The sequence below is a fragment of the Nicotiana tabacum genome, chromosome 2 (assembly GCF_000715075.1).
Source record: "Nicotiana tabacum cultivar K326 chromosome 2, ASM71507v2, whole genome shotgun sequence".
Classification (NCBI taxonomy): domain Eukaryota; kingdom Viridiplantae; phylum Streptophyta; class Magnoliopsida; order Solanales; family Solanaceae; genus Nicotiana; species Nicotiana tabacum.
In genome coordinates this window covers 95426212-95453057 of record NC_134081.1, presented here as the reverse complement: position 1 = coordinate 95453057, position 26846 = coordinate 95426212, and the positions used below count along the sequence as shown (strand labels likewise).

The window sequence follows — 26846 nt, the reverse complement described above, 5'->3', positions numbered from 1 at the left end:
TATCAATTGTTTTTGCTCACCTTTCTTGTTTTAGTATTTTTATTTTTCCTTACTTTATCTAGTTCATTGATGCAAAAGGAGGAAAAATCAGTTTCCAAAAAGACTCCAAATTAGCCTTCTTGATGACTCGAACAATTTTTAGAATCACATCGATGAATGTTTTAACAACATTAGTGGTGCATTTTAAATAATTGTTTAGTTTACTAGGTGGAGCGTACACTATTTGTAAGTGTAAGCAATGACAATATTATTTATATAGTTTTCAAAATGTAAAAAATTGTTTGAGTATGGTTATGATTTGTGACTGACAATTTTTTTTATAACAGTAATACTAATTGTAGTTTCCCCGTTAACTTTTAGTTCTACATTTATGCTATGCGATTGATAAAAACTTTATGTTTAAAAAAAATGAAGTACCACAATCTTAAAATCCTGAATCCGCCACTGATCTTATTGGTGGAAGGACAAATCGTGCACGTGTCAATTAATTAAAGGTTAAAAGTTATACTTAACCAGATAATACAAGGACCAAAATAAAAACTTAGCGATAACTAATGACTAAAAGTAATTTCTTTCAAAGAATGATGTTTTTGGAGTATAATAACCATCACTTTTAATTTTCTTAATTCTTATATATTATTTTTAAAATGAAATTTTCATACTCAAAGCCAAGTAAAAACAGTTAAATTTTATAACTATAAATATTTAAAAATATCATCAAAGAAACTATGGATAATTAGGAGCAGTAGTCTCCTTTTTTTGTGTGGGTGTGGATGGTGGGAATAAAAGGAAATAAATTTCAAAATTAGAATATTATGTTTGGATTGTTGTTATTTATTGTATTGTATCGTATTGTTACTTTAAATACAATATTTGTTTTGATTATTACTTAAATGTTATTATATTGTATTGTTAAATCCATCGTTACATAACAACCAAAAATGTCACTTTATGTAACGACCAATATGATGTGATCGCATCGTCACCTTCCTTTTTTCCTCTCATTTTGCCGTTTCTTATTATTAAATAAACTTATTTTATCCTTTAACCTACCTTTTTACATAATAATTCAATCTCATATCATGTTTTTTAATATAATATTATAAATTTATTCTTCTTATTATTAAATAACGATAAATAATATAATCTATTCAAAAATATTATATTCATTAAAACAATACAATACGATACATGTAATAACCATCCAAAAGCGGGACAGGGGCATGTACAGAAAAAATTAAATTTTGTGGTGCACCTATTTTCAGCCTCCTGTTTAATTAAATTGAGGTGTCTATCATAATAAAGGATTTTTTACAAGCAAAAATTGCAGCCTCATAAGTCATACCTAAATGGCCTTACACAACAATGGCTTTGAATTTCAGCTCTGTACAGCCTCTGCAACCAAAACATATCTGTTTTCTCATTCCTACCCATAAACATGATCCCTTTAAGCTTTTTTCCTATCAAGCTTGGTCTGCTTCTTCCTTGAGAAGAGCTGCTCTTTCTGAAGAAGGAGATGGAAGATTCACTGAGGAGGAGCTTCCCACTTACTCTGGTGTGCTTAGACTTCACTAATTGTTCTTTATATCATTTCTTCCTGTATTATTTTGTTTTAAAATTCATATATTGTAAAGTACTGCTAGTCTTTAGGGCATCTGAGTTCTGAAAGTTTTTGTCACAATCTAGAAGATGGAGATAAGCTGGCCTCTCTGATTGATTATTGATTAATATGAATTTTTAAGCTAATCATAGGGTGTGCCATTTCCTGTTATCCCGTGTGATATATGACAGCATGAGCTACATTTGTTCTGTTTAATTGTTGAACTTTTGCTGATTTTTATTTATTTATTCAGGGTCATTATCTTCTGCTCGAACGCAGCTAGATCTCTTGGAACAGCTTACTTCCAGCAGCTCAGCAGTTAATGGTATATGTTCTCCCCTTTGGTTCTTTGTCTTTTTCCTGATAAGTAATGTGAGAATTTCATCAAACTGCTCTAAGAAAGTACATAAATCAGAATTTGCATCATCTACAAAAGTCAACTTAGACCAGCAATTTAACATTTGCATACATCTAGCTATTAAGCAAAAGCATCTAGATTATGATCATCGAAGCATCTGCGATTCCTTTCCTTCAAACCGCCCAAAATATACGAGCAGGAATTGTCTTCCAGGCCGTATGGAGGTGCTTTTGTACCTATCCTTGACTGACCTTGGTATTTCTGACTGTACTCCTAATGTGTTAACGAACATACTCCAGACTTCCCAGATATATATACTATTTAGCAGTTAATAATTTGGGAATTCTACATCCTCCATACACACAGGGCACTAGTTGCACAATCTGTAGTCTTTTTTATGCAATTATTACTGTGTGAGACAGCTTCACGTAGAATCCATTAAGCATTCTGCTCTAGAGGGGATTCAGTTCTCTGTATCATCTTCTATGGTCATTCATTATCCCTTCCATTTGCTCAAAAAGTTATAGCAAGATTTCAAGTAAACTTGCCCATCTTTGCTTACTTTTGCCTTTCATTATCGAGACCTGAGTTACCCTTTAGTTATTCCTGACCATCGTTGACTTGATCCTTGGCCAGGTTACGAAAGTGATAGTAGCTCTAGTAAACCTACAATTCGTGCTCAGCTCGCAAAGTTGGTTGGAGATCGAGATGATGACTTCAGCATTCCCTTGGGTAAGAATCTGAAGAAGGTTAGCGCCAAGTTCTTAACTGTTTCACAGAAGAGAAATATCAAAAGACAAGCGTATCTGAACGAAGTATCTCAGAGGAATGACTCAGTATTCTTTGCTACAATTGGAGCATTTGTCATCCTTCCACCCCTTGTCATTTTAGGAATTGCAATTGCGACAGGTTATGTGCAGCTATTTCCATGACTTGTATAAAGATCCACTGTTTCTGTTACTAATATAGTGAAACTATATAAATTTGTGAAAGGCCTGTTTATTCTCGAGATGAGTGGTCATTGGGAGTTGCACATTAACAGATCATTGCTACCAAAAGGTGATCGAATGGACAATTTTCTCTCGCTTGAGTGTCTTTCATTGTTGGTGTCACCACAAGAACTAGAGCTGGTTAGAACTAGCTGCATATGTTGTGATGGAGTTGGATATGCTTAACTCATTGATTGAATCTCTCACGATAGTGAAGCCAGTTCTGTTTACTGTAACTTCATATCAAATGCAGATAAAATCATCAATTAGATTTCCACACATATCACCAATGCAGAGGTAGTTACAAAATTTAAACAAATGCAAAAAGGTGGACACAAAACTCCTCATATTAATTGCTGTATATGATGTTCTACATTAGTATCCTACACAAAACTCTCATATTTGTTGGTGAGATCATAACAAAATTGGAAAGAATTTAATGTTAGTAAAACGCAAATCATTTGTTTGTCTGAAGTCTTAACATGGCTCTGATTAAGGCATGGGTGACAGTTCCTTTTCCTCATCTGTTGGAGATGTTTGTTGATCCGTTGGTCGTACTGATTCATTGCCTAAAATCACTCCTGATTGCTTTTTATAGTGCCATTTTTCTTGGAGTAGATAGATGAACGCGATAATAGCAACCTCAGCACTGAAAAGCCAGTTCCAAACACTGGTGCTTTTCATTGTTTTCATGTGATAGGCCTGTAATCCTGTATATATGTTGACGATTCCCAGTAAAGTAACTGTGACTCCAATAAGCCAGTGGAAACAAAACCATGCACCCCTTCTTTTGCTTCTCCTGCAAAGGAAGAACAAGAAACAGTACTAATTAACTACACCCCTCTTTCCCACATAAAGCTTTTATTCAATTAAATGAAGAGAAAATTCCATGGGGAAATCATGGTATGCTTTACTTGTCAGGCCGAAAAATCCCAGCGACTATTGGCAGCCATATGGCAACATATAGAGCTAAGCCAATCCTTTGGTGAGTATTGTCGAAAAAGTTCTCAAAGTTTATTACTGACAAGGTTGTTGCTGTTATTACAAGGATAACACATAGTATCTGCCAAATAAGAAGAAATATTGATGTTAATATTATGCACTACATTATTATGTAAATCTATGTGGACTTTCTAAATAGAAGTAGTCAGCTGTCAAGTATCCTATGTCAAAATAAACGGTTTTAACTAACATCATAATTAACTTGAATTGCGCTCATTTCTAAATAATAAATTGATAGAGCTATTTGTAGTACTCAAATAAGAGACTTTGGGTGTGTTTGGTACGAAGACAAACATTTTTTGGAAAATATTTTCTAATTTTTTCATGTTTGGTTGGCTTAAATGTTTTGGAAAACATTTTACTCATCAACTCATTTTCCTTCAATTGTAGGAAAATATTTTACCTATCAAGAGAGGAAAAACATTTTCCAAAACTCTTTTTCAACCTTCCCCACCCTATTCCCCATCCCCACCAACCCACCCCTACCCCACCCCCACCATAAAAAGAAATATAATTGATAGTACTTTCTTTTCATGTGCCCACCCTTATCTCGCCCCCACCTCCATCCTAAATAAAAATATTATTAATAGTATTTTCTTTTCATGTTATGAATAGATTTCTTTTTTATTTCAACAAATGAGTATTTTATTTCATGATATAAAAAGTATTTTTTCATTTTAACAAAAAAAAAATTCTTTTAATGATGTAGAAAAAATATTTTATTTCATTTCAACAAAATGAGTATTTTCTTTTCATGATGTAAAAAAAGTATTTTCTTTCGTTTCAACAAAAAAATATTTTCTTTTCATGACATAGTAAAAGTATTTTTTTTCATTTCAACAATATGAGTATTTTCTTTTCATGATGTAAAAAAAGTATTTTCTTTTATTTCAATAAAATGATTACTTTATTTTCATGGTATAAAGAGTACTTTCTTTTTCAACAAAAAAAGAGTATTTTCTTTATAGTTATGGAGCATAAATTTCAACGTTGTTTTGCAAAAAAAAGTAAAGCAACACATTAGTTCCTTTGAGTTTGTGTGAATTTTTAGAAGAATAATTAAATTGTTGAAGAAAATAAAGTCCTGAAAACGTTGGGTATTTGGGGAAGGGGGGAGGAAACATGGAAACTTGGAGGAAGGGGGTGAGGAGAATAGCATAAAAAAATATTTTCTACTAAAAAAATATTTTCTACTCTCTAACTAAACACTAAAAATATTTTTCGGAAAAAGTCTTTCACTCATCAACCAAACAAGGAAAAATAAGTGATAACATGAAAACATTTTGCTTTCATACCAAACACACCCTTTATTAATCCTGTCTTTCCTCTCCCATCAAGCATTGATCGATCACTGCTATCAACTTGAGGATAAATTAACTTACAATTACTTAATAACAAACCAGGCTAGTTTAATTATTAGCAAATCTGTAATCATAGCTCTTACTCTCTTTCAGTATAATTAAAGGTGAAAAGTGGGGTACTTCTATATATCCAATAGACAAGGTTCAAATTTGTAATAATAACTTTCAGTAACTGCTGAGATACTGATTCTTATGCGCCAAAGCAAAGAATAGTACGGAATGAAGTTTATGACCCTTTCCACATTCACAGTGAAACAAAAGTTAAAGAAATTTTACCTGTAAAGAAGCATGGGTATAGAAAAGAAGCTTTAGCCTTCTTCCACATTGCTGTCTATTTGACATTCTCATTACAAGAATCGCAATAGGCATCAAGAAACCCATAGAAGCCCATAGCAGAAATCCATGTAGGATAATTTGGAATGACAACTTCGGACTTAACTGAAATTTGAGATAGATAATTAGTTGCTGCCCTACAAATATATGGGAAATTACAGAACAATAGCTTGAAACTGTTCACTGAGAAGGTTTGAGTCAAGTTTGAGTTCCCATAATACTTTCCAGAGGATAAAAGAAAATTGAAAGACAAAGAATAGGAGATGCAAAGGTGAATAACCTCAAGGACTTTGTGATCACTGCATTCATGAATAATCTTTTTTGTGTGCTTTTGAGTTGAACTGACTAATGGTAGAAGAGCAAAAATGAGAATCGCCACGTGAACTATGAGCTTCTGCATGGGCAATATGGTGTTTCTACTCATACTCCTATGTTGTTAATGCTACAAAACTTTGTGTTGATGAAGAGAGGAAACAACTGAGAAGAAAAAGAGACAGCACCACCAAAAGCTGTTGAGCTTAACTTGTTATAACCTGCTGTAGGCTCAGGTTCATTGCTTTCTCTTCAACTGCAATGGTCAATTAAACTTTATCATAAATTAAACAGCACACTTTGTCTAAAGAGTAAAGACATTGTAGAAAAACAAGTATTTCCTTTCTAAGAAGCCGAAGTGAAATGCTAGCTTTTGACAAATTAACAATGCTTTGGCATAGTGTTTTATAGTGCACATTTTTATATTGAGGAAAAGATAGTAGGGAAATGGGAGTTAGGCTGTGATTTCAACCTGGTGGGGACTCTACGACAGGCTTTTCTTTTTAATGGAGAGAATGTGGGATTTCAGAGCAGAAGATAGCCAGAGTGGGAGGACAAATTTCAAAAAAAATATCAAGTATAGTTGACAAAATATATGTACAATTTTAGTCTCTACTTACCCACTACTGAGCAGAAGCATAGTCACTAGTATTACTAAGCATTTTCCCATGTTGGGTGGTTGCTTTTGGAAATGCACAAAACTCGAACCCTTTAAACACATTAGACAGTAAAGTATTTGTTAAGTTGGTAAACTACAAATATTATTCTGTTCTGAAACAAATTCTCCGAACTTGCTTATTTAGCAACGCACGTAATACGTACTCTAATTTATTTATCAGCCAATTATAGACACCTTTTGCTGGCCAAAGAGAATTATATCGTGTGAGAATTTAAAAGAACAAAAGTATAAGACAGGTGGACCATGACATGCAACTTTATGCAGTAGATTTTACAAATGTGATTACTGAATAGCTTTATTGTAATGGCCCCTCCATTATCATATACTTGCAATCAATTTCTGTATCTAATCATGACAGTTTTGGCCTACTTACGTGCTTCATATATCTTGGAAGTATTAGCCTTGGACCACAGCCAATAACCTGTATTTGCTACATCCTTTTGAGACTCTGATTTGCGTTACTGGTCTAAAGAAAATTAGAATCCTTCTAACTAACAATGTACTATAGTTTAGAGTAAGCAAATGTTTAAGTCTCCAATCTTGGGTTAGAATATGAAGTGACTAGGAGGTCCCTATAGAGCAGGAGTTGGCACATGGGAGCCAATGATGCAAATTTACCCAAAGTGGTTAACATGTCACATGTAATCCAAGCACAACCGTCCACCTTGGTTTGATAACGTTAAAAGCAAATTGCAATCAAAAGCTTAGGTAGTTTCTCGGCTGAATAAGATTAGTAATTGAGAAGTACTTAAGGGTGTGGTCTAATGGTCAATGATGTTAAAATGGACCATGTGAGCCCAAGGTTCAGATTCAGTTAAGACAAATGACGTGAGGTGATTTCTACTAACTTATCTAAATTGTGATATTTGAAAGGGAGCCTTGGAGTAACTGGTAAAGTTGATGCCATGCGACGAGAAGATTATGGGTTCGAACCGTGGAAGCAGCCTCTTGTAGAAATACAGGGTAAGACTGCGTACAATAGACCCTTGTGGTCCGGCTCTTCCTCGAACCCCGCGCACTGCGGAAGCTTAGTGTAGTGGGCTGCCCTCTATCTAAATCGTAATAGATCTGATATCTACGCTGGTGGAAGGTAGCAACCAGGGTGATTAGTCAAGTTGTGCGCAATCGTCTCGACACCACCGTTATTAAGGCAAAATTACCTTAAATATAGTGAATTAACAAATAGGTAAAGCAAACCCTGGAAAGGAAGAAAGCAGTTCTCATTAACATGAATAATAGAAGCTTAGGCCAACAGGGAGAAGTGATTCCCAAAGTCGAAAGCGCCTTGGATTGCAACCAATAATCAAGTACGCAATGGAGAAAAAGCATAGTCTCGTTAACAAAGTTCCATAGGTAAAAAATAACGGTTGATTTAACCACCAGTGCAATGACTTTCCTTTTTGGTAGTGAAGAGAAGGTACCACAGTTTGCACATTCTAGAGCTAAAATTTCATTATGTGTTCATAGGATAAATATGTCAAATCAAGAAATATCAATATAGTGAATGAGAAGAAAAGTTCATCATTACCCTAACCAAAAGGAATCATTGCAAGTTAGAGAGCTTCAACCACTTTATATTGTAGCATCAATTACGTCCAATTACACTTAAGACATTAGTTAGACACAAGGTGTTATCTGAATCGAATCTCAACCTTGCATTGAGACGGTTGTCACCGAAGTTCGTGGTGTCAATGTGGTATTGAACGTGAAAATCAATAATTTTACATTTTATGAGAGTGAATGGAGCTTTGGCGTTACTGGTAAGTGACCAGGAGGTCACGGGTTCGAGCCGTGAAAACAGCCTCTTGCAAAAATGTGAGGTAAGACCGCGTACAATAGATACTTGTGAGCTGCCCTTTTTTACATTTTATGAGCATACTGGTTACATTCTTGGTTTTGGATTCTTACTTATATACATAAGAGAATTTCAATAACTTGCATTGCTCTGATGCATCTTACCATATGTATCTCTCCCAGTTGCTACCAATAAAATGTTTTCTTTCACATCAATTATAAGCGAATGACGCTTAAAAAAAAAAAAGAAGCAAAAAGCACCTTTTGGAAACAAAATTAAAGGAATAACAGGTGTTCTATAAACTCAGAAAATGGAGAACAAAGAAGAAATTAAAATCGAAAACAATAAGCAAAAAACATGGATGCCTAATTCAAATAATTCATATTCTGCACATACACACACACACACAAAAAAATAAAAAAACAGATAGAAACAGTGAAAAGATACATAGGTGCCTAATTCCCTTTTTTGGACTTAATTTTTCATATCTTTTTTTAAGTTTTTATGTATTATTTTAGTAGTTAAAAACTAAGGCTACAAGAGATGACCAAAAAGTGGATTACCTTGTATCGCACGAGTGAGGATGTCAAAATTGACCTAAAGACGTATCACACCTTCAATTAATCCAAAATTTAACGAGTCGGACAATATATATTTTATTGGTGGGCTGATTTGGGCAATGCCCAAAGCAACCCATCAAGAAATATCAGCTCATATCGACTCGTACAAATGCCTAGAAAGTCAATTTCATACAATCGATGCTTTTTATAGTATGAGATTACAGTTGATCTCTTGCATACTTTTTTGATAAATTTGTGACTATGTTTTAAGGAGTTCCTAATGTTTGGTCTTCCAAAAATGTAGGATCCATCCACCATTAGTCCTTTTTTAAGACTTTACAACCGATTAACTTCGAGAAAAATACTTGAATTTTGATTGACACTTAGTTATATTTTTTATAAATATTATTTTTGAGGAATAAAAAAAATGAAACCACCATAATTCAAGGGGGTATTTGGTGTGTGTGTGGGGGGGGGGGGGAGGGGGGTGGGGGTCGAATTTGTCTTGAATTTTGCAGCCAAGGAAGTTGAAGGGACCATCTATTAATCAGTGCACCATATTCATGCATTTACAAGTTTTAATCATCATATTAAGTTGTTGCCTAATGATGGGGCTCAAATTTCTTCCACTCCTTTTCTTCACCTTATTCACATACGCTATGTCACCTATTTTCTTAAAACAAAAAAGAAAACTAGAGATAACAATAAAATATAGAAGGTTGAATTATACCCCAAGCGATTGTACACATCAATTATGTGCATAGTTTTAAACAAAAAATGTCTAATTTGTTCATGTACTAGTTGGAATTGTTTAATTTTATCATTAGTTAAACTTTTGATTCATTCTTACCTTTGCTCATAACAAATTTTAATATTTGTCTTTACTATGAACAAAGCTTAACGCAATATGAATAAATTCTGCGTGTTCAAATTCTTAATATAAAGATATTCAATTTATCCTTCAACTTTTAACAATGATTTAAAATTTTCTAAGGTTGAAGCATCATTAGAGGTCAAGGAAAAAAAATGAGATTCATTATCTAAACATCAAGAAATAGATTAGAAAAAAAAAATTGACGGAAAATAAAGTTACTCAATTTCGAACAATATAGGAGCATATTGACCGTTTTGTATTGCTTTAATTTAATTCAACATAAAACTCTTCCATTTTCTATCTTCCACTCTCAATTATTCATTGGCCACTTCCACCCAAAAAGAATTTAAAATACAGAAAAGGAATAATAGCTCTAAAAAAAACGACAAAACAAAGAAAACATGCGGCAGTTGACAAAAAAAGAAAAAGAAATAAAAAATAATAAAAGGTAAACATGGAGCGGAGCTGCCCCGACCCGACCCGACCTGCTGCTAAAACATTTTTTCAGTAATGTTTCTGATCTGACGATATCTTTGATCAGAAGTTAAACTTTAGCTTCCAATCTCCCAATGGCGGCAGTCACAGTGGCCGCAGAATGGCAGCTCCTCCACAATCGCTACTACCGGAAACCAGAACTTTACCAGATGCAATGGAAGCACGTGGACCTCACGCGCAACAAAGTCGCCTGCGCTCCTTTCGGCGGTCCAATCGCTGTCATCCGTGACGACGCTAAGATCGTCCAACTCTACGCCGAATCCGCCCTTCGGAAGCTCCGTATCTTCAATTCTGCCGGCGTTCAGATCTCCGAAACTGTCTGGAAGAATCCCGGCGGCCGACTCATTGGCATGTCATGGACTGACGATCAAACCCTAGTTTGCATCACTCAGGACGGCACCATTTACCGTTACAATATCCACGCCGAGCCTATTGAACCGAATTCTCAGCTCACATTAGGCGCTGACTGTTTTACTCATAGCGTAGTTGAATGCATCTTCTGGGGAAACGGTGTCGTTTGTATTAACGAGGCGTTTCAGGTTTACTGCATACCCGATTTCAACAACCCGAAACCAATCAAATTGGCGGATACTGGTTTGGAGGATTTTCCGTTATGTACGGCTGTGATCGAGCCGCAGTATACTATGTCTGGGAATGTGGAGGTACTGATGGGTGTTGCTGATCACGTGTTGCTAGTGGAAGAGGATGGTGTTCAGCAAGTTGGGCTTGGAATTGGGCCTCTACAGAAAATGGTGGTTTCTCAGAATGGGAAGCTTTTGGCAGCTTTTACACATGATGACAGGCTTCTTGTTATCTCTACAGACTTCTCCAGCACTATTTTCGACTATACTTTTGAGAAGGTTATTTCATTCCCAATGCTCTAACTTGCCATTTCTGCATTCTTTTAAGTAAATTCTACTTGCTCTGTATTATGTTAAGTGGCTAACTAGAATGATTTTTCGTGATGTCTTACCACATTATTGTTAGATAGAATAATTCAAGCAAGTTACCATGCACATATAACTTGTTTGAGCATCAGTTAGATCTGATTTGTTGCTTTTCACATGTAAAAAATGATTTCTGGCTATTTTAGTTGGATTTTATATCACATGTGTGTGCCACCCTTTATTTTCATCTTTTGGAATTTTTAGTTCATCTGGATCGATGAATATTTCTTTACCAACTTATCCAAAAAACAAAACAGTGAATCTTTGCTTACCATGCTACTGCTTTTGTATTTCTAGTCAGCCCTACCCCCTGAGCAGCTAGCATGGTGTGGATTGGACAGTGTACTACTCTACTGGGATGATAAGCTTCTAATGGTGGGTCCTGGAGATCCTGTCAGCTATTTTTATGATGAACCAGTTCTCCTTATCCCTGAATGTGACGGGGTTAGAATACTCTCCAACATGAGCATGGAATTTCTTCATCGTGTTCCAGATTCAACTGTCTCCATATTTCAGATTGGTAGCACACTACCAGCTGCTTTGCTTTATGATGCCTTAGATCATTTTGACAGGCGGAGTGCCAAGGTAGGCTATATCTTTTGGTATTTACTCTATGAAATGACGAGGACCCAACTGCCTATTTCAATCTCGAAATATTTCCATAAAATGAGCATCATTAGACTTGTCCATTTGTGCACATATTTACCTCTTCTAACAAATATGTATCTACTTCTGCATCCAGACTTGTTTCCATACCTGCATATGTACCCTGGGATGCATACCCTTAGGACATTGTAATTGATAACCCTGTTTGACGAGGATAGCAGAAACAATGAAAAATCCTTAACGTCTTTTGGATAAAGTCAATTCTCTCTACAAGCATATCAATTCCTACTATAAATACTCTGCCATGCTACATCATTTCCCACATTCTTTACTACAATTACCTCCTTCTATATTCTTAACCCAATATCATACAATGACATAAAGCAGTGTTTTTGAGTAACATTTTCAATTGACATATTTTTCATAGAAAACATTAACCTAATACCAAACACATTCTAGGTTCCTGTGACATGAATGTAAATGATTCAAAACTCAGGTTACATGTCAGCTAACTTTTGATACAGATATTGAAGTAGATAATCTATAATGAGGAAAAATAAGTTTGGCCTTGCACTTAAATAAGCTCACATTTAGATTTCTTGAGTAATTGCAACAACTGTGATGTTAAAGTCTTTTCTTTATCTTTGCTGAATTCCAATAATAAAGGTCTGTCATTTGTTCTAAGACCTGGTATGCACTAGTATTGAGAATTGATGGGTTCTTGCTTCTCCATCTCTGCTCTTTATTAAAGTGCAAGGATGTTGCATGAATGCTATTTTTTCTGTTAATTAAGTTTTGTTGCCTCCACTCTGGACTAAAACCTTGTAAATTCAACCAGCAGTGCTTGCAGCCATCAAAAGGCAGTGGTATGTAATGATCATTCAGATATGTGAATTATTAAAGACAACATACCAGTTTTCTTTTAAATTTTTTGGTAAGTGACTAGATGTCAAATGACTCACATCCTTTGGTCTACATGGCACTTTGTACATTCTTTTTAGTGTAGTAGAAAGGAAGAGGTCTGACTAGGGACGATGGAATGAGGGATATCTACCTTTCATGGGATCATCTTAGGTATTCTAGACTGGGAGATCATCCATCTACTGCTGGATGAAGATTGATCTATTCATCACAAAATGGGTTGAGAACTTATGTGTACACACTTGTGCTTGTGTCATTGATGTTCAGAAAAGCTTCTTTTTTTCTCTCGGCCTTTTTCCCTGAAAAAAGGGATACACTGTGTAAACATCAGTTTCTGTTGTTTTATCTTTTATGTAAAGGTTCATATTATGTAAGCCAGTAAATTGGAATTTAAACCTTGAATTTCTCATCATTCCAATGTTTTTCCTCAGTTCGATGAATGCTTTTGCTAGTGAACTGTTTTTTCTGGTGGAAGTTGAAGGCTGAGAGAAAGAGAAACTTGAACTTAAGAGGAATGTTAAACATAACCTTTGGCATGTCCTCTTTCTCTTGAATCAGTTTCTAAGGCTCTTCCTTTTAGTCTTTTCTTCTATGGGACACTATTGTTTCAACTTTTTATGTCAGATGCCCATGCTTGAGTTTACATGCTAGAGAAGAATTGTTTTTTTTTTTTGTGAAGAAGGTAGCAAATTTTAATATATTAATGAAGTAGCCTTTAGTTGTGCTGAGCATCTATCGGAAACATCTCTCTACCTTCACAAAGGTAGGGGTAAGGTCTGCATACATCCTACCTTCCCCAGACCCCACTTGTGGGATTCTCACTGGGTTTGTTGTTGTTGTTGTATTGAAGTAGTCTTTAGCACAAAGATTGTGCTGAGTAAAATAGTTACAAGACACAATAACTTAACAAAAACTAGTCTTGTGACAGCTAATAGTAGAGAAAAATTGTTTTGAAGTTCAGCTTCTGGGAAAATTTTAATCACCTAATCATTCACCAGGCTGATGAGAATCTGAGGCTGATACGGTCTTCGTTGCCCGAGGCTGTTGAAGCATGTATTGATGCAGCAGGTCATGAGTTTGATGTTTCACAGCAACGGACGCTTTTAAGAGCAGCAAACTACGGACAAGCCTTTTGCAGGTTGGTCTGTTGGCTTAGTTGTAGAGATGATATTTTTGATAATATAATTTCTATTTTACTACTTCCTCAGAAAAAGAAAAGTTCCATTTTACTTTTTGCCTCTGGTGTGGGTACATATGCAAATTCTAATGCTGTATATATGTAATGCTGGTTTCATATGATGAGGGGAGTGGCAAAACGAACTGCTTCTTTGTTCGTGTAGAAATATAGGCTCTTTCCTTGTCTAAATTCCTTTAGAGGACGCAGTGCTTGCTGTGCCTGCTTTGCCACAATTGCAGCTGTGGTATTCAGTTGATATTAATGTATGGTTCCTTGACTATGAGAGGAATCAAAGGATAAGGCATTTCTTCGCTCTGACAATTTACTTTCTTGCTGTTATTCATGAAACAAGTTAAGCGGTGATGGAAACGTTTTTGATAAACAAGCTATGGTGGAAACTTCCAAGTTATATTAACCTGGTAATGCTGTGTTTTCTGTAACCTATACCCAGAGAGACACTAGTAAAAGGAAAAAATGTCTACATAAACTATTGATTGTTCCTTTGAGAAAAAATATGCATCTGATCTAGAGGTTGTTGGTTTCTTGAAGATAGATGATATTTTGGCAGTTATAAACTGGGTTTGTGTTATATCATAAACAACATTTCATCAATACGTGCTGCTTGATACCATCTCACTTGTTACTTCGGGTTTTTGTATCATGGGCTAGATAAGGGGGAAACGTAAATACCAGCAATCTATATTCTGTTTGTTAATGCGATGATGTGGGGATTGTGCTCCATCTGTCATGGGATTGTTGAAAAAGCAACAATATGTTTCTGTTTGGGTACTTGCCAGAACAAGGATGCCACAATTGGGTCCATGTTTGATACTTTATCAGTACAAAGTCCTCAATGAAGCTTAAGGACTAGAATGTGATCCCAAGTGTGGAGAGGACGTAAGTAAGGAAAGGGATTTGTTTGTTTGTGTTTTTTTTTTCTTTTTCTTTTTGGGGATTTTCCATCTTTTTCTTCCTTTGAGTACAAGAGATGAAGGGTCAAGGGTCTGGAGGGGAAGGGGAGGAGAATTGGGGCTTTAATTATGCACTTGCCTACTTTAAGACCAATCACTAAACCAGAGGTCACTTCTCAAATAATTTGTTATCACGAGGAAGTGCCAGAACTTTGCTTTGTCCGCAACTTGAATGCTGAATAAGCACTATGTCAAAATGGATCAAACTAATGGGACAATGGGCCTTGATTATTTGTTTATATATAGACGTTCGCCTATCATTTGTGTAGCTGCTGGAAAGTCGATTTTATCAAGAGATCATTTCTATTCTGATTTCTTCTCTTGTTAATGATATCCAGTTGGCTTTGGCAGCCATTTTCAACGGGACCACATTCAAGAGATGTGCAAAACCTTACGAGTCCTAAATGCTGTACGTTACCCAGATATTGGAATTCCTCTCAGTATTCAGCAGTATAAGGTACTCCATACTCGCTGGTTTTTAAGTGGAATTGTGCCTAAGTCACTCTAGACTCTCTGTCTGAATCAATTTCTGACATTTTTCCTGGCAGTTGCTTACGCCTGCTGTTCTGATTGCTCGTCTTATTAATGCTCATCGCCACCTTCTTGCGCTACAAATATCAGAATATCTTGGCATGAATCAGGTATGCTGTTTTTGAATTTTTTTTATCTCTAACAAACTTCCTTCTTTTAGATGTGGTCCAATTAAGAATATACATCCGCACGTCATTACTACTTCTATAATGGAGTTCAGACATGAGTTGCTCATGAAATGTTATGCGCTTATCGGAAAAAAACATATCAGTTTATGTGACATGTTGCTTGTTCTTCGGATACCATATAAGAGGTCAATCTGTCATTAAAATGTTCATTGTGTCTAATGTACTGTCTTCCCTCAATTTTATTGAATTTTAAGAGGGATTTTCCCCAAACTTGGTAGCTTTGAATAAAAAAGACAGACTCAAAGTGAACTTCCAAAAGTCAAAGGGGGAAGAGTTGATGTATCCGGATTGATTCTGAAGCTTTTGCATGTTAGCTTATATTGTTTTCCTTATCAAAATGTTAGCTTATATTATTCTGTTTGTACTTTGTGTATAGGAAGTTGTAGTCATGCATTGGACAAGTACAAAGATCACAGCATCGGCGGCAATCCCTGATGCCACTCTTCTAGAAATGTTACTTGATAAGGTTTGTGTTTTGAACAAGATGTCCAACATCCATTATTGTAGTGCAAACTCTCATGTAAATTTTTGGTATGTCAGCTGAAAATATGCAAGGGGATCTCTTATGCTGCAGTTGCTGCTCATGCGGATAAGAATGGTCGTCGAAAGTTAGCTGCCATGCTTGTTGAACATGAGCCACGTTCATCTAAGCAGGTTCTTTAATTTTTTTGATGCTCTTTGTCTTCCCGCTAATATCCTCTTTCTTCTGGTGGAGCCTAGTACTTCCTTATCCCCCAATGACAAAAGTTGTCATCTGAGGAAGACTTCTTTGTTCTTGGCTGGCTTTTCATCTGTTAATTGGATTTCTACAACATGGTTAGCTTAAGTTAGCTTATGGTGTACTATGTTATCCCTTAGGTTCCTCTATTGCTAAGCATTGGACAAGAAGATACTGCTCTGATGAAGGCTACTGAAAGTGGTGATACTGATCTGGTTTATCTTGTCCTTTTCCATATCTGGCAGAAGGTATATAAAGATGTCTCAAGTGGACTTTCTTGTGAAATATATACCTGAACGTTGTTTTTTCTAAAATGCCTAGTTAGTTCAGTTGTTATCAATCGTTATTAATAACCTCGTGCTTTTGCTTTCCAGAGACCAGCTTTGGAGTTCTTCGGGACAATACAGGCCAGACCTCTAGCTCGTGATTTGTTTGTTAATTATGCACGGTATGGAAACTTTTAATTTCTTAATCACTTCAAGAGTAGTTTGTTTAGCCTGCTGAATTTTGTTTCTTTTTCCCAATCTCAAGGCATTACAAGCACGAATTTCTGAAGGACTTTTTCCTATCTACTGGACAACTTCAGGTTGGTTTGTGTGAGACTACAACTTATACTTAGAAATGTAGAATTCTGTATCCCATATTGAATCTCATCCTAGTGATATTTAATATGTGTTTGACTGTTTTGCTGTTCGATTGGAAGTTTTGTGTAAATGAAGTGATTAGTTTTTTTATATGTTGATCTTTTTTGGATTTCTCCCTTATTTTAGTTTTCCTTGTACTGTTTCATTAATAAATAGAAGGAAATAATTTTGATGTCTAGCATGTCATCTTACTTATGTTCTTTAGCACATATTGTCGCTCTTATCCCTCCATTTATATTTATAAGTAGATGGAATTTGGTAAAAGAATATTCAAGGAACTAACAATATTTCAATTTGCCTTCTGGGATAGAACTACATTGTGTGTCGATGTGAATCTGATCCTACTTTTGGAAGCCTGTCGTAATCGCTCTGTAGTCCTTCTGTAAGATCTTGTTTTTAGCTTAATTTGCAAGACATGAAAAATTTGCTGCTAAATGCTAATATTTTACAGTTCATGGTGATTCTCCACTTTTCTATTCAACTTTCTTTATGTGACAAAGTTTCAATCTTGTAGGATGTAGCTTTCCTATTATGGAAAGAATCATGGGAATTGTCTAAAAATCCAATGGCTAGCAAAGGATCTCCACTTCATGGTCCAAGAATAAAACTCATTGAGAAGTCCCAGCACCTTTTTGCAGAAACAAAGGAGTATGTTTTTGAATCAAAAGCTGCTGAAGAGCATGCAAAATTGTTAAGGTGCCTTTGCCTTTCGTCTTAGTTATCAAGTCATTATTTTCATTGGAGCTCTCTTCATTTATTTCTTTTGTTTGCTCTAGCTTTTCCATTTCACTTCCTGCTTATTGTCTTGAGTTGATGGTCCATTTTCTTCTGCTGAGAGTGATGCTGAGTGTGCATTATGATTTATATGTAGGCTCCTGATAAAATTCTAAATCAATGAGAAAAGCCCTTTTCTATTATATTTGTCAAGTGCGCTAGTTGCAATCAAAACATGCAATGCTAAAATTAGATGATAGTTTCAGAATGGTTACTACAACGAGTCAAATAACATTCTTATCTTTTATATTATCCACTATATATGTGCCTCGTCTCTTATGTACTCAATTGATCCCTACTTTTCTTAGATGGGGTGTATCATGACTTCCCGAGGTTATCTTTAGTGCTTTCTTCCCATAAATTTCTATTTGAGGGATGAGTTTTTCTGCATAAATTTGTAGAACTTACATCTAGTTTATGTCAAGGTACCAGAATGGTGGCTCTGGAATTCTACATAAATATCTGAGTTTAGAGGTGACTTCGCAATAGATCAGAAGATGATATACATCCTTCCAAGTCTCATTAAGCGAGAACCACCGCCTAAAGTCTATCCTTTTTTTTTTTAAATTTTTTGTTTTTGCAGCCAAGGATAGTAGTCCAGGCTTTTATAGAATAACCAAGTCATTTAAGTTCTGAGTTTCGTCAACCACTCCTCAGCAAGAAATAAATGTTTGTTTATGGGCCATGATATGTTTTGTAGTTGCAATGATGCTCTTTGAAAATTAGAGCGACACACTTCCAGAATAGCTTTTTCTTTCTGCAACCTTTTCAGTTTATGTGATATTTATGGGTACTCTTATAAAATTTTGTAAAAAGTGCGAACAAATCTAACAGGTTACTTGCCCAAAAATGTGAACTCAGAATGCATCTCCCTCCCTCTCTTCTCTCTCTCTTGTTACTGTTTATTTCTGCTTAACTTCTCTTTAAATGTCGTTTGCTCGTCTTATTACTCATATACGGATACAGGATGCAACATGAGTTGGAGGTGACTACAAAACAGGCCATCTTTGTGGATTCAAGTATAAGTGATACAATTCGTACATGCATTGTGCTGGGGAACCATCGTGCTGCCGCAAAAGTCAAAACAGAATTTAAGGTCTCTACCTTCTCGTTTGGCTCACAGTGACGATATATTTCTATTCTCTCTTTTATTAGTGATTTCTGTACCCTCTTTTTAAGTACATGTGGGTTAAACTTTTGGCTTTATTCAATTTAAAGTGCCCTTGATTATAATTTTCTTGGATGATTCAGGTTTCGGAAAAGCGATGGTATTGGCTCAAAGTTTTTGCTCTGGCAACTATTAGGGATTGGGATGCCTTGGAGAAGTTTTCAAAGGAGAAAAGGCCACCAATTGGTAAGTTTCCTCAGTAGCTTAACAGGAAGGGATCTGTGAGTCTGTGACTTTCCCTATTATTTCAATTAAATATTTCTATATGCATTTTCACTGTGGTATTTGTATTATAATCGAGATATTATTAATTTTAACTTATCTTCTCTTTATTGTTGTGATAAATTGTATTTAGGAAATTGATAGTTTAATTCAAATAGGTTTACAATGGTTTTACATTTCAAGGAGCAGGAAATTAGGTTGAAAGTTCACACTTGAATTAGAAAATGTCATATGTACGTTATGTCACCTGATCTGGGAGTTTCTGCAATTGTGCCCTACACATTAATAGAGGTTCACTATACACCATAAGGCATCTGCAGAGGTGGCTTATCCCTATATGACTGCTGTATGTACTGCTGCTCTTTTTGATATCTTCAATTTTTTTTCTTTTTAAGTATTAACCCCTCCTTTATGGCAGTGCCCTCCATGACCATAACAACAACAAACCCAGTGAAATCCCACAAGTGGGGGAAGGTAAACTGTACGCAGACCTTACCCCTACCTTATGACGGTAGAGAGGTTGTTTCTGGAAGATCCTCTTCTGTAGAGTGCCCTCCATGACCATACCTAATGTAATAGCTACAGGCTTGGCTAGCTTAGTTCTTGAGGCTGAATAAGTTAATTTCTGTAATTAACTACACTTAATTGCTTGGTTGATCATGTTTCTTGGTTAAACTAGGTTTGTTGTAGCCATGTTGAACTAGCTCTCTTCTCTTGTAGCCATGTGAAATGTATTTCTGCTTCTTGTGACTGCCAGTGAAAGGGGCACCGTGGACATGTTTGTAGATAGCATTCCAAGTAGTCCTTTGTGACCATATATTACATGCTAATGAAGGGTAATGGATCTCTTATAGTCATCCCTTTTTCTCTTTTTTCTCTTCTAGGTTACCGCCCATTTGTCGAGGCATGTGTTGATGCAGATGAGAAAGGTGAAGCGCTAAAGTACATACCAAAGCTGACTGATCCTCGCGAAAGAGCAGAGGTAATATTTTATATGTTCTGAGATTTCCTACATTTGGTCTATAGACATGTTAAACATATCACATAGTCTCACGTAGTTTAAGTTTGAGTTTTGAACTTTACCCACATTTGGTCATTATCGGCTGAGTTTTGAAGTCGAAACCAACAGATGTTTCGACTAATATAAAAGGAAGTACTTTTGTCTGATCGTTGCAAAAAGCTAGTATGAGACAGATTCAGATATCAGAATGGGTTTACCAAGATATGCATTGTTTTTTAAAACATAGGGAGTTGCGTGAGCTTATTTCAATCAACAGGGCGGTAGCGATAATGAAGAGAGAATGATTACTCCATTCACTCTTTAACATAGACCACCTGGTTGATTTGAGTGCATGTAGTGTCATAAATGCATTTCCCACCTCAACACCCAGTTCTTCCATGAAAAAGGAAGAGAGGAGAATGAATTGATGATGAGGGTGAAAAGATGTTGGGTTACATAATCAACAGTAAAGATGCATTTGCTGCATCAATTAAAGTGATTTTTCTTGCTTATGGGATCTGTGAATTCATTAACAGGCTTATGCCCGAATTGGAATGGCCAAGGAAGCTGCCGATGCTGCTTCTCAGGCTAAAGATAATGAATTACTTGGGAGGTTGAAGCAGACTTTTGCTCAAAATGCAGCAGCTTCATCAATTTTTGACACACTGCGAGACCGGTTATCCTTCCCAAGTGTTTCTTGATGCCGGCCATCTCTTAGCTGCCTTTGGTGTGAGCCTGTTGTTGTTATGACTCTTCCAAATTAACATTGATTGAGGATTGATAGCGTTGGAGTGATGCTGTTCCACAGCACGATAAAAGAAGCCCTTGGAACCCATACGCCGCTGCATGCCCTCTCTCCTTGCCTTTTTTTTCTTCTATATATCTATAGCGTTTGAGGTTGTGGAAGTGTTTGAATCCGGCAAAGATTCCTCATGTTCTAGATCCTGTGAGTAGCTTGGCTGGAAACGATATATGAAAGCATGTGCTGATGTTTCTCCCTGAATTGGTAACAGAATTCGTTTGAGCTCTCTAATATTTCCATGGTATGTAGTTTCCATTTCTATGTGTCTTGAGTCATCCTCAGTGGATGTTCGAAAATAAACTGACTCCACCAGCTCGCTGGTAATGTTTTGCTTGTTTTTCCAACTCGTTTGGACTCTTGTTTCTATCCTATGTACATCACAGGATACCTTGCTGGTTCGAGTACATACTTGAGAACTAGTGATTGGGAAATCGTGGGAATTTTAGATTTGCTGTTCTTATCTCTATTTTCATGTGATGGATACTCATATTGTGCTTGTTTGTCTGTACGGAACGATTTAATGAGCATCTAATTTCTCTGTTTTACTTGGTGTATTTTGACACTTCATTTCTCATAACATCTAGATAGTCCAGCTCAATACAAGTTCGTTGCGTATTAGGTTGATCGCGTATGTGAAGTGCTTGAAAAATATACGTTGAAAGTACCAGAGCTAGACCAAGGTTTGATGGTAATCTTGGCCTTTGCCATAGGAAAACCCCCGTGTTAATTGAAGTATCATACAAAAACAAGATTTTACAGCTAACTGGTATTTCAATACAACATTTTTGAAATGTCAATACGATTGGTTCTGTTAAATCGATTCTCTAGCAATCCTTTTATATTGTCAGAAATGGCTTAGATAATTCGTGTCACAATTGAAGACAGCAAATTGTTACTCTAGCGAAATATGAAATGACCAATATGGGGGTGGGGGAATACTATATCTGTTTTCAATCTATTTTCTTGTATGAGCCTTTGGAAATTAGAGGTAATTTGCTTTGCAATAATCCATATTTATTATGCAAGTTCTTTTCTTTTTTTCACCTATTATGCTTGTTCTAATCCATTTGCACGTACAACATTCCACTTTATTTTTGTCCGTTTCCACTTGGAAAACAGAATGAAGTCGAACTTTGAGTATTACGGGTAATTAGATACAGTATATATTCGGCCTAAAGCTTTTGCTAGTAATTAAATTTCAAACTTGAAGAAGTCAAACATGTTGGTTGTCAGTTCTAATTAGTCCCGATTTATCTGGCGGATGTCGAATTTTGATATTTAAACTTCTTAATTTAAATCGTGAATTTAGACATAATTTTTTTAAAGTTTTATGAAACAAAATCTATATATTTGGAAACTACATAAAAAATATTATATGTTACAATAATAAACAATTTGAAATATATCCAAAAGACAAAAAATTTGTGGTTAAAGAAAAACTTGTTTAACTCTCAGAATTAGAACTGCGCCACCTAAATTGTTAAGGAAGGAGTAGTATTTATGTTCCACACAAGTGATGACTAGGGCAAATAAAGAAAACAAGTGATGACTAGCCTGTAGTTTTATCACGACTTCAAGGAAGCAAACATAATAAATTCAGTGGGTATTAAACGTCAAAGACTTGAAAGAATACAAAGCGTTTACTGACTCGAACTCTGAACAAGACACGGTGCGGGAGTTTGGTCTTTAAGTCAGAATGTCCCTACTCTCGACTCTAACTGATACTAACGTTGAATAGTTTGACTTGCTTGACTTATTATTTGGGCTAATTAAAGATGATCATTTTTGTCATCTTAAGTTTGTGGGGGTTCAAAGTTATACTTTATGTTAATGTATTAAAAATTAATGGTGAGAAACTGAGAATCTCTTCTACAAACAACCATCAACTCTCGAAAAGGTCGTGTACACGAGAAAGTTTAGAAAGAAAAGGACACGAGGGTAAAAAGTATACTCCAACTTTACAAATTAACTACGAGAAGTCAGCATTTGGGGTGGGGGGCTCTTTACAGCTAGGAAGTGTCATATTAGAAATATTTTGCTTCTTTTAATTTCACATACAACTATTTTATTGTCCTGCTAATGAGACAAATTAACATTAGTTAGGAATATTTAACTGATAATATACTAGACAGCGATCATTCAACTTCCTTAATGTAATGTCGTGGCGGCTGTCTAAACATTCCTAGAAAACAAGTAGTATAAGGTTTTTCCACGCTATTTAAGGATAAGGAGAATTAGATCACTCAAAACTTAATTGTAACCACACATCTTCAAGTGTCGAACACGTACACTATTAATTTAGCCTCGCAACCTTGAAGTTTCGAAGACAGTCCAAAACTGAAGTTTTGAGGAACAAGGGAAGATGAAGGTACTATATATTTATAGTGTTTGCGTCCAACACATGCACAACAAAGTTGTAGCTTAATTAGTAGAGTTACTGATAATTTGTTATTTCTATTTTTCTTAATATAATGCAGCAAAAGGTGGTTCTTAATGTGTCTGTCAATGGATGTCAGCCTCGTCCCAGTCTGAAGAAGTTTGTTTTAGGTTGTTTGGTACCTTTCCTGGTTCAAGAAGCTGCTACATGCAAAAATAAAGTCATGTCCATTGCAACAACTTTATCAGGTAACTAATTAACAACATTATTGGGCTCTTTAGCACCAAAAGCATAGTAAAACCTTAAACTTTTCTCATGTACATGCTGAGCATTTAGTTAGCTAAAACTAATAAGTAGTAATATGGGCTTCGTATTGTCAAGAGTGTGACCAGCTGATCATCTAAATTCTTAAGATGTTAAGACAGGCACATTTATTTATGGAAAAAAGGGTCAAATATACCTAAGTAATTTCGAAAAATATGTAAATATATCCTTCGTTATACTATGAGTCCAAATATACCTTGTCGTTATACTTTGAGTTCAAATATACCCCTCATTTAAACGGAGGGACACGTGTCATCGTCATGTTGGCCAATTCTAAATATCTTCTAATTAATTAGAAAGACCCATACCCATAACAATACCCATAACCATACCCATTACCCATACCCAAAAAATAATTTCTAAAGCAATGTTTTTTAAAAAACTAGAAAAAACTGAAATTATTTTTACTAAAAACTAAAAAAAAAAAATCTTCAGTTTTTACTAAAATATTGCTTTTAAAAAAGCTGAATAATAATTTTTTGTAAAAACTGAAAAAAATGACTTTCCTAAAGCAGTAGACTACAGGTGCATTAATTTTAAAAAAATGAAAATATTTTACAAAATCTGTTTTTTCAGTTTTTACACAAAAATTGCTTTAAAAAAACTAAAAAATATTTTTTTGTAAAAACTGAAAAAAAAGACTTTCCTAAAGCAGTGGACTACAGGTGCATTAGTTTTAAAAAAACAAAAATATTTTGTTGAATCTTTTTTTTTTCCTGTTTTTACAAAAACATTGCTTTAGAAAATTGCTTTTTAGTTTTTTTCCAGTTTTTACAAAAAAAATTGCTTTAGAAAATATTTTTCAGTTTTTTTAAAGCAACTTTTTTTGTAAAAACTGAAAAAAAAAATATTTTCGTTTTTTTTTTCCAGTTTTTAGTAAAAAAGAAATTCAGTTTTTTTCAGTTTTTACAAAAAAATTAGTTTAGAAAATTGCTTTTCGGGTATGGGTAATGGGTATGGTTATGAGTATGAGTCTTTTTAATTAATTATGAGATATTTAGAATTGGCGAATGGGACGATGACACGTGTCCTTCCGTTTAAATGAGGGGTATATTTGAACACAAAGTATAGCGACAGAGGTATATTTGGACTCATAGTATAACAAAGGGTATATTTAAATATTTTTCGAAAGTACATGAGTATATTTGACCATTTTTTCTTTATTTATTTATTTATTACAAACCGAAATAGCATATCTCGTATCAAGCTAGGCCTCTTCAGTTCAGTTGGCCGTCGGATCCCTAAATGCGCTAAGCAATTGACACGTTGCATTTACTTCATAATTTCGTCCTTTATGATCAATAGCTTAGTCCATCATCTACTGGAGCACTTGAAGTTCTTAAGTAAACCTTTACCCAAAAAGGAGAATTGGATTTTCTTTTCTTAGATTAATATATTATCAGATTAGTAAGTTTAAGAAGGAAATTATTACTGCTCGCTATTTATTTATTTGTTTGTTTTGTATTGTTTACGGTTTAAATATAACATGTATAATAAACATTGTAGGGGTGGAGAAAGTAAGTATAGAAGTAGAAAAGAATGAGCTGACAGTGATCGGAGAGGGAATAGATCCAGTAAAGCTGGTGAACATACTTAGAAAAAAGGTGGGATTTGCTCAGATCGTGAGCGTTGGTCCTGAAAAGAAAGAAGAAAAACCTCCTGAAAAGAAAGAAGAAAAACCTGCAGGGGAGCCAGTTCCAGTTCCAGTGCCTGTATTCAATTGTAATACTAATAGAGTAGTTGAAATGTGGGAAGTTAGAGATCCTTACTACTCTAACACCTCTTGCTTTTCATTTTGGTGATGGCTTAGATTTTCTTTTTTTATTTTCAAAAAAGGAGGGATTATTAATGAAACTATATATACATGTACTAAACCATAAGACGTATAATTGAACTGTTACTACTACTTTATATCTTTTGCAGCTAATGTTCCGGTATTACAACGACAAGAAAAACGTAAATTATGAGAATTATTAATCTTCGTTAAGTGAGTCTGTCAAGTGTTAACTAAGGATAAATGAGCTCAAAGTTATCCAAACAGAACGGCTATATTGCTAGCACCGTACTTACTGGTGGTGCTTTCCCAGTTTTCATTTGGTTAAGAACAAAAAGTTCTCCCTCTGTCACATTTTATTTGAAAGGTAAGGGTCAAAATGTTTAATTTTCAGTGTGATTTTGAGCATAAATTCTACAAGTGTTTTCAAACAAAATATTATGAATAAGTCAGCATGGTTAGAATTTTTTTTTTTCCAGAAAATCGTGGTAATGTTTTTTGCTTTGACTCCTCAAATAGTAAGTGTCAAATAAAATGAGGCATAAAGTGAGGTAGAGAGAGTAGTAATCTTCATCTTTGCAGGACGCGTGTTATAGACAAATTTGTCTATTCGAAACTTTTTCCTATAATTTCTCTTTATAGTACCGATTTTTTTTTATTTTTTCGTTTTCTTGAGCCGATGGTCTATCGGAAAAATATCTTTACTATTCGGGATAAAGATAAGATCTACGTGCACATTATCCTGCCCAAATCCCACTTACAATATTTCACAGGGTTGTTGTTATCCATTCGAAACTTTTGGCTTGTTGACTTTTTTTCCCAAAGTAAAAGCAGTGAGCATATATGGTAAACGAAATCTCTCACTACCAAAAGGTTGTGGTGGGATGTATGGTATTTTTCATGTTTAATTAAAAGTCTCGAGCTTGAACCATGAGTATGGAAAATATTCTGATAGGGAGCTCTTCTTCCTTTTATAGGTCTTATGCGGCGCGAATTCGAATCAATTAGACCCCAATCCAAACACTGAGCGGAAACCAAAAAAATCTTTGCATTACTCGAACGGGGTCTTAATGTCAGGACTATTAGATAGTGACTTAGAAAGTCTCAATATATGGAAAGATATAGTAAGCAATTGATAAGGAAAAAAGAAGAAAACATAATAGTAATATCTCCTGTTTGATAAGGAAAGATATAGTAAGCAATTGAAAATTTGCTTCTTATTTACTTTTTTAAAACATATGACAAGTTTACAGGTGAATTTCCTCGAAAAACTTTGGGCTTGTATTCCTAGTTATTGGATAGAATTGTTTTAGTGCTAGTACTACGACAAGTCTTCAGGTTCAC

The 26846-nt window shown here is 35.1% G+C and overlaps 4 protein-coding genes across 4 annotated transcripts; 3 read left to right on the top strand and 1 right to left on the bottom strand.

The window, feature by feature from the left end:
- The first annotated feature begins 1314 nt into the window (after window positions 1–1314).
- LOC107828787 (uncharacterized) lies at window positions 1315–2963 on the top strand. The gene is made up of 3 exons (XM_016656156.2): window positions 1315–1555; window positions 1854–1925; window positions 2595–2963. Exons 1-3 carry the CDS (start codon window positions 1366–1368, stop codon window positions 2888–2890), a joined length of 558 nt encoding a protein of 185 aa, XP_016511642.1. The 5' UTR covers window positions 1315–1365; the 3' UTR covers window positions 2891–2963.
- Window positions 2964–3276: 313 nt separating this feature from the next.
- On the bottom strand, window positions 3277–6349 carry LOC107828786 (cytochrome b561 domain-containing protein At2g30890-like). The gene is made up of 4 exons (XM_016656155.2): window positions 5924–6349; window positions 5587–5748; window positions 3862–4010; window positions 3277–3746 (listed from the first exon to the last, which is right to left on the bottom strand). The coding sequence occupies exons 1-4, from the start codon at window positions 6065–6067 to the stop codon at window positions 3440–3442; spliced, it is 762 nt and encodes a 253-aa protein (XP_016511641.1). The 5' UTR covers window positions 6068–6349; the 3' UTR covers window positions 3277–3439.
- Window positions 6350–10127: 3778 nt separating this feature from the next.
- LOC107828785 (protein VACUOLELESS1-like) lies at window positions 10128–21572 on the top strand. The gene is made up of 15 exons (XM_016656154.2): window positions 10128–11218; window positions 11603–11890; window positions 13831–13970; window positions 15332–15437; window positions 15529–15621; window positions 16076–16165; window positions 16240–16353; window positions 16558–16665; window positions 16792–16865; window positions 16949–17003; window positions 17576–17757; window positions 18802–18931; window positions 19087–19189; window positions 20110–20207; window positions 20762–21572. Exons 1-15 carry the CDS (start codon window positions 10433–10435, stop codon window positions 20924–20926), a joined length of 2532 nt encoding a protein of 843 aa, XP_016511640.2. The 5' UTR covers window positions 10128–10432; the 3' UTR covers window positions 20927–21572.
- Window positions 21573–23237: 1665 nt separating this feature from the next.
- On the top strand, window positions 23238–25639 carry LOC142161682 (uncharacterized). The gene is made up of 3 exons (XM_075236365.1): window positions 23238–23395; window positions 23505–23652; window positions 25235–25639. Exons 1-3 carry the CDS (start codon window positions 23390–23392, stop codon window positions 25528–25530), a joined length of 450 nt encoding a protein of 149 aa, XP_075092466.1. The 5' UTR covers window positions 23238–23389; the 3' UTR covers window positions 25531–25639.
- The last annotated feature ends 1207 nt before the right edge of the window (window positions 25640–26846 follow it).